This window comes from Trachemys scripta, chromosome 5 (genome assembly GCF_013100865.1).
Source record: "Trachemys scripta elegans isolate TJP31775 chromosome 5, CAS_Tse_1.0, whole genome shotgun sequence".
Lineage (NCBI taxonomy): Eukaryota > Metazoa > Chordata > Testudines > Emydidae > Trachemys > Trachemys scripta.
In genome coordinates, this window is record NC_048302.1 from 89,657,262 (window position 1) to 89,665,761 (window position 8,500).

Consider the following 8,500-nt stretch of genomic DNA (forward strand, 5'->3'; position numbering starts at 1 on the left):
GGGGGGGGGGTAGCTCTGTGTGGTGCGGTTTCTTGGGAGCGGGGACAAAAAGTCCATCTGACTGGTCCCTGCCCCATTCATTCTCTGGCAGCAGTTCCTGGCTGCATTCACTGTCATTCCAATGGAGTGGGGAGGGCAAGGGGTTACTTCTGGCAGGGTCTAAGATATTGATAATTGTTAATTTGGAGGAAGGTGTATGGGAGCAGCTGGATTTCTCCTGGGTGGAGCAGGCACAGAAGGTGATCTTTATAGCTGCAAGAGAGATGCAAAGAAACACTTCATAACCAGGTGCCTGTGTCATTAAACATGTCTTGTTCCAAAGGCTGAATGTAAACTCTCTTGTTTTAATTCCTGCGAATACAGCTCTAACTAATGAAAAGTCTGTAGCAAAATGGAGCCAACCAAGGCAGAGCAGCCTCTGATTGATAGCATGTTTTCTGCACTTTAACAGCATCTTTGAGTTGAGAACTCAATATTTTTATAAGATAAAATGCCCTTTCCAAGAGCACTTTTTCATCTGATAACATGTTTCTCTCCAATTAGCTTCTCACTTATCTCCTTAACACAGTGAGTCAAATTCTTTGCTATCCAGAACAGGGACTGAATTGTGATGTACTGATGGACAAGTTAATCCAGACTCTAAATGTTTTAATATAGCTTGAAAGATAAGCACCGAGTTAATGAGGGAGATGGTGTAAAACTATGCAGGAATTCTTTTGGCTAACTTTTTAAAAGGGATTGAGGTTTGACAGTGGTGACATGGAATCTGGTGCTGCTTTGCTTTGGTTGACCCTGGTGGCAGGTCACCCTTTGAGGCAGAGTCCCAAAGAATTTAGAGTTGACACAGCTTTTACTGCCCCTTGCCTTTGTATGAAATTGTTACATTAGGGGCTAAAGGGCTTTAGGGGAGAGTCCTGAGGGGGGTAAAAGGAAGAAAAGAATTGGTTGTTCGAGTCTCGCATATAAAAGTGTCTGAGTTAGTTGGATTTACCTGGATTTCTAGAGTTCAGCTGTGAATATGTGCCACCTGTTTGGGATTATTCTCTTTTCAAAGAGCCAGGCATTCATCTACCACAAGCCAGTGTTTAACAGAGCTGTTTTTGTGATGTTCAGGCGATCAGTTTCAGACATCAGGGCAAGATGAAAACATTGGCCTCCCTGTTCCGTTGCACTTAAACAAAACACTGACATTTGCACTAATTATTGGCACTTCTTTTAAACTGGAGTTGCACTGTAGATGTGAAAGTAAAGAAATTTATAAAACAACAACAGAAAACCTGTCAGCAGATCGGTTTCCCTACCAATTGCGTCAGCAGTTGTTTGGAGTTTAGGCAAATGAGAATTAAGTCAGGAGATTGGAAACATATGTTTTTATCCACATAAGCAAATATATATTTTAGTGTGGATAGGGGACATTTGGTTCATCTCTTCTCATTGTGAGACACAAAAGAGAACAGTGTGTTTCAGGCATCATTTGTTTTCAGATGAAGCTGAATAGCTCTGCCTACTGCTTCTTCGCAGATACCACCTCATAGGTGTAATGAATTGGTACCCCTCGAGGCATCTAACTTGGGAAGAGGCAGAAACAACTGAACTAGCAAGAGAGGAGAATGACTTTAAAAAAAATAAGAAACTAAATAGGAGGAAAGAGGAAAAAGTGGATGTTTTAATCCCTTCCCTGTGTCACATCACTAACTTCCACCAATGTTTGAACACATACCAATATCGGTTCGTGTTCACATGCACACAAACTCCAGAGATCTGCTCTACAGCAGAGCATGGTGACATGTGACAATCCATGTGTCCTGCACCTTGTTTACTGTATTCCCACTGTATGCTGATGCAACAATGACACAGATGAGAACAGAAACATAAAGACATGCCCAGTTTATACAGATTCAGTTTCAATAATTTACTTCTGCTGGCCCAGATTATTTCTGTGAGGTCTCAAACATGCCTTATATCAAATGCTATAAAAGAGCATGGTTATTTATGAAGTGTAATTATCACCCCTGGCAACCATGATTATTATTTGGGTGTGACTGGTTTGTGTTCTTTAACTGCTCTGAAATATTGGGTGAAATTTTGGCCCCACTGAAGTCAAAGGAAGTTTTGCTCAGGGGATTACCAGTGTTGTACTGCATTGTCATTAGTATTGCTGCTTGCATCATATTGTCTGAGCCGTGTAGTCTGAAACTTCACAGCATGTGCATTCAGCCTCCTGTGCCTCCTTGCGAGCCAGATATCTGGTGATATCCAAGATTACCAGCTACCATCTCATGGGATGTTTGCATTGTGGGATGATTAATTTCCCAAATTAGTTTCTGTTTCACAATTCCTTCTTTTTTACACAAACCTTCTCCTCACCTTCTCTTTGTTTACCCTGGTGCTACTCATTACAGTGTAGTGGATCATGGAGTGACCCTCTGGCCACTTTATGGTGGCTGTCATGACAAAATGTAGCCCTCAATTAAAGTGTCACAGACAAGGACACAAATGTTAAGATGGGTGAGGATCTGCAAAGGAAATTTATCCTCCTAAAGAGACTTGCTTGGACATTTATGGGCAATTGTACAAAAGATTGGATCATCTGCTTTCCATAGAAACAGAGGGCCATATGCTCTCCTCCATCCACATCTGAAACCATTATTGATATCCATGTGCATGGATGGGAGACAGCAAGACTGTGTCTTAACATCAGAATAAGTTACAATCATCACTCATTTGTTTGTGTGGACTCATTTTATCAATTGCACATCTACCCTGTTAGTTTAGTGATAATACTATGAAGATGAAATTGCTTTTAGCTGTGAGTGGTGGTGGTTTGGCCTGTAGATTCATAGACACAAAACATTAGTAATATGTCACCTCATATTTCTTAGAATTAAGCTGAGTACATAGGAAGAGGAGTGCACAGACTGTACTCTGATTCCTCCACAACATAAATAGGAAAGTGCAGTCTTTGTCACCAGCAAATTACAGAGATGGTCTTAAGCAATGGGAAATAGAAGAGATAATCTGTGTCATTTCGCTGTAGTTTGTGTGGGAAAGCACACGAGGTTGTTAGCACAAAAGAAAGTGTAGTAATTTAACTCCAGATTCTTTTCATTATTTAAAGAGAGGATGAAAGAAAAGAAAAGAATGTGGAACGGGGAGGCTTAAGTGTAGTACTACTGAGATCTGGGGTATTTGGTATTTAATATCTTTTTTTTTAAATCACCTGCAATGTTTGAATATTCAGATAACAACATATTCATGCGTGTTGATTTTTACCTCAGATGAAGAGTGTGCACAATTTGATCAATTACTAAAAGAAAATAGGTACATGTACACTCAATGTTGTTGGCATTTAAATTACAGTTGCCATAATTTATGCCTCCTCATTTTGGATTTTTCTAAATTAGATACCCTTAATCTTACATTGAGAAAGCAAATTCATTTTTAAGTCTGGTACAACGCTCCTCCAGTTTGTCCTGTTCTTAATCTGTAGGCCTGATCTTACAAACACTGCTGTGAGTAGTGCTTGTTATACTCAGTAGTTGGCTCTAATGGTAGGAAAGCCCGACACTCCATTAGAGCTGCAGGACTGAGAATTTAGTAGCTAATAAAATCTAGTTAGGGACCCAGGGGAGAAAAAACATATATAAATATATATTGTGTACAAAAATCCATCTATAATGGTCTGCTGCTTGAAGGATGAAAACAACAATTCTGCTCTGTGAAAAATATTAGTTTTTGAAGTGTTCCAATGCTGGATGTTGGCATTGATCTGTGTAAAGAATTAAATATTCATTGAGCCAGAGAGAGAGAGGCTGACTCTAAAGCCTGGTGGTTCGGGTGTTTGTCTGAGATTTGGGAGGACTCAGGTTGAAGTCCCTGCTCTGAATCAGGCAAAAAACAGACTTCAATCTGGGTTGCCCACACCTCTGTCCCTTACTAGAAATTCCCTCTTTGACCTGAGAAACCTTCCCAATGAATATTGTGTCAGAACCAAGACGTTTCTGCAGAACACTTTTGGTTTTGACAAAACAGTATTTTTCAATGGAAAAAAGATTTGATCAAAACCAGGGCTTTGGAGCGGAGCCCGGAGCTGGAGCGCGGAGCAGCTCTGGAGCAGTGGAGCTGCAGGTTTTTGCCTGCAGCTGGAGCAGAGCCGGAGCATAGCTTCAAAGCCCTGTTTTGACCAGCTCTAGTAATGGGTGATGCTGCCTTTCACTAGGAACGTATTTTCTTCTTATGAAAAGAGTAACAAAGATAATCCAAACTGTGTCTGTGCTTGAACCGTGATCCTGCTGGCTGGAACACCAGGCTCCTGGTCTCAAGTGGCAAGTTTCTGACAGTTGACTGTATTTCATTGACTAGCCATAGCAGGCAGACAATGCTTTCTGTAATTTTCACCTCAGCGTAAACAAAGAAGAAACAGCTGCAATTTTGAGTCACTTGTTGACAAAATTCAGTGCTGTGGCAAGGGAAACTGCTGGTTGAGCAACTCATTTTTCACAAGTAACACAGTGGGAGTCATAACAAATCACTGTGCTACCCTAGTAGTGGAACTGTGTGGGGTGAATGAGTCACACTACAAATGCATTAGGAGTGGGATAGTAATCACTGTTCTCCCACTGGTGGGTTCAGCTATAATGATTAGCTGAGCAGGTGGTAGTATTGGACAAGCTGTATTGCCACCTCATAGTGAGCATAAGACATCAATGATTCCTCTGCTGTTCTGTAAATGAACAGTACAAGTTTAGAGATCTTGTTCTGATTGCAGACAAGATTAGTCTCCTGAATTGCATTTTTTTATTTCTGTCTTCAGGTAATTGTGCTCTCCTCAATGCTCCTGACACCACTTAACATTCCTGAGTTGTTGTTTGCAACAGACCATCTACAACCAGACATAGGCATCTGAAGAGTGTAGATCTGCGGAGAAGATAAGTGATTTGCCTTCGCTGGAAATACCACCCTCTTGTCTGTCATCCTTTCCGATATTCTTCCAAAAATGAATTTGTCTAAAAACTAATTGTGGTTGTAATTGAAAACTGAGTCGAGTGATTTGATAGCTGGCTGCAAGGGGACTTGAATGGATTGTGGGAGCACTTAAAAATCATTCATTTGTTCAGTGACGTCAGGCTGACACTCGGCTCCTCCCTGCTGAATGATATTGCTAACATGGGCCCTCACTACCGCATTGCCAGAGAAGATGGCTGTCTGTAGTAATTCCCCAGAAAGGGGGTAATTCTGGAACAGCTGCAAAGGGCTAGATTCTGCCACCTTATCTTCATGGAGTAGTACTTTCCACTGGAAGTAGTCCCAAAATGGGATTCCTTGTAGTGTAAAGTGGGAGTAAAGGTAGCAAAACCTAGCCCTGGCCTGTTTTGTTCCCCTGCAAAACACATGTGCCTTAGTTACACGTTTAACTCCTTCTGCGCAGTCTGTGGCCCTAACCCCAGGGAGAGGCTATGAAGCACAGCAGTGAACTGAGTTGTTGGTAGTAGAATAGCTACAAGTCCACTGATGGCTTTACTGCTGATAGGGTAGAGGTGGAGGGAAACATGGATGGAGAATCCCACCATAATCAAACTGGTGAGCCATATACTGGCTTTCTCACAGGTCCCTGGTTTCCTCTCTTGTTTGCCTCAGTCATAGTCTCATGAGAAAAGTCACTTTATTTGATGACATTCTCCTCTGCATGATTTTGCACAGGAAAACATGTGGGCTAAGATGATTAGATGTTTCACTTTATTAATCCTAGAGGAATGCTTCTCTCAGGCACATCAAATAAATAACATATTCCCATTTGCAAAAGCATTAGGGGTTCCAAAAGTAGAACGCTCGTTTAAAGTTGTATTTCTGAATAACAAGGGTAGGAAGAGCTTTTGATTTTAATTTATGATTAGGCAACAGCCTTTAACGAGACAAGCTGTCTGAGTTATGTAACTTTTCTTTTTTTAATTTTGCTTTAATCTTTGGAGGAGAAAAACATAAGTGGTTGAGGATTCCAACTGTATTCAGCACTGAGGTTAATAAAAATGCAGCATAAAATAATGGTGCCACAAAGATGCAGCATATTGTCTCAGTTTGTTCATCCCAGGGATGTACGACTACATTCTATGCTGGGAGATCATTTACGGTTACATTTTAAAGGGGCACATTTTTAGGCCGTCTTTCTATATACAGCGAAGTTCCCCTATTTTAGCATTCTTTATTATCCCTAGAGACTAGGTTAAATAGAAACTAATTCTTTAACCTTTGCTCACTAGCTAGTTTAAGTTCTGTTAAATGTAACCTTTTTTCTGAAAACTCTTCATTTTGTTTTAATGGTGCACTTCGGTGGCCAGAAGGAACAAAAGCCTGATTATAGAGGTTAGACTGAAGCATGGACAAAGTTGCCTTTATGAAAACAGATTTAGACGATGAATATAGAACGTTACGTTCCACTGTACTTGATGGGAAAGTAAAATCAAACCACATGCAATGCTAAAAGCTTATGAAGTCTTTTTGACTGAGCAAGTTAGAAGAATGACAGCAAACAGCCTGTCTCTGTGGTTACATCATTTCTTCTTCGTCTGCACTGTTTACATTATCAGAATATAGATGTTTTGGAAATTACTTAACAATAAAGCAAACATTACAGAATCTGCTCATCTTCCTGGCTTTTTCATACACACCAACCCCTCATTTATTAGATACAGTCTGTTGCTCTTCCCCCACCCCATAAACACAGGCAGCATAACCAGAAAGGGGAACTTGGTTATGTGTCCATTCTTCTGTGTGGCCGTCAATTCCTCCACATCGTATGGCTCTTCCCCTGTCTTTCAGCCGCCCCAAGGGATTCTAGACAAGAGCTCCTGGCACAGGGAAGTGGTCACCAGTCCTAAGAAGCTGTTGCAGCCGTGACAGTTTCTGTCTCCTTCCTCTCCCCACCCCCCTTAGCTGAACACTCTCAGACCCCTGACTTGGTAATCTGAGGACATGCTGCATGAGTTATTGGGCAGGGCAAACCAGTGAGGGTTGGGGCCTAAATAGACTTTGGTGTTGGAGGTTCCCACAGCTCTTGTGGTTCCACAGATCCCTGTATAGGGGGGATGCCTAATCTTCTATGCCCACCTTGGGGGAACTTTCATAGCCAGTTTGCCATGGTGGAATACAACAGCAGGCTAGAGCATTGTACTTCAGCAACAGTGAGAGCAGTCAGGCAGTCAGAGGCTGAAAGGAGACAAAGATGATTGGCTGCTGTTCAAGGACAACAAGGCAGACCTTGGGCCTTTGGGGATGTATTTTGGAAAGGAGGGTGGGGGCTGTGTCCCCTAGTTTGGGGGAGGTGGGTGGGGCAGGGTGAGTGTGGTTTTTGGTTATATTAGCAACAGAAGTTTTGAGGGAGGGTGAGATAGAGAGCTAAGGCAGGGAACTGGCCCCTACCTGGGGGTCAGCATGAGCACTGCATGCTGTGAACTGGCAGGAGGATACTTGCTGTCCCAAAGTGAGATCATGGCTAGCACCCAAATTTTCTGTAGAGGCCAAGCAGATATCCAGGTGTCTGTTGCTTATCCCTTGGTGGACTCCTTCTCGTGTTCCTCCAGCCACACATACACAACAGGATTCAAGGGCCTTCGAGTTCCCTCCAGTCATCCACAAGCAGGAACAGCTCAGCAGATGCCACTGCTTCATCAAGCAAACCTCATCTACACAGTACGGGACACGGCCATTCTCCGCTGTGGTAGAGGATTGAATTTTGCGTTTGGAGGTGTAGGATGCTGGCCAAAGTGGGGAGGATATTATACCAGATTTTGGAAGGCTTCCCTATTTTAGTAGTTGTAGTGAAATGGGTGGAGGGGAGAGGGTCTTTAAAAATAAGAAAGCAGTGGTCTGGTTAGACGTAATGTATCATGTTCTCCTGCAGTGCTCATCCTTCTCCAACCCCCACCCCCCTTTTGCCATACCAGCACCATGCCAGGAACCTGCTCCAGGGGAAAGGTGGGATGCTTGCAACTCTCTGTCACCTGCCCTGGTTTTGGCTTGTATGTGGCACTTTGGCCAGTCTGATGTGGACATTAGTCACTTGGATGACAATGAGTTAGTTGACACATCTGCATTAAAGCTCAAATGAGACTGTAACTTAACCTAGTCTATGATCCTTCTGGTCAGGCTGGTATAATTGCACATTACTGCAGCAGATCGTGGTGAAGCAACTGCCCTATTGCAAGTGATGAGTGGAAGATATTCTAGCTAAGCTTGGCATTAGATGGGGATGCCCTAGATCAGGAGCGGAGTTGGGAGCCTGACTCCTAGGGGTTGGCTTTTGACTTTGCCTGCGGCCAATCTTCCAACCAGAAGGAAACACTTTGTCCAGGTGACCACCAAGCAATGACTAGTAGCATCTTGGGGCAGGCTAGTCTTGCAGGTGACATTTTTGTAAGCAATTGGAAGTTAATTTGGGGTAAATGGTTACTGTCTCCTACTTGGGTGATAGAGAAGAAGAGAATTTTGATGTTTCAGGACAATG

The 8,500-nt window shown here is 42.6% G+C and overlaps 1 protein-coding gene across 1 annotated transcript in view; it reads left to right on the top strand.

Annotated features, from left to right (window-relative positions):
• The window catches only part of SCFD2 (sec1 family domain containing 2), a 297,110-nt gene extending 290,477 nt beyond the window's left edge, over positions 1-6,633 (top strand). The window contains exon 9 of the mRNA XM_034772647.1: positions 4,814-6,633. Coding sequence (XP_034628538.1) covers positions 4,814-4,906 — 93 coding nt within the window. The 3' untranslated portion in view covers positions 4,907-6,633. The remainder of the gene's footprint in view (positions 1-4,813) is intronic.
• Positions 6,634-8,500: the final 1,867 nt, after the last annotated feature.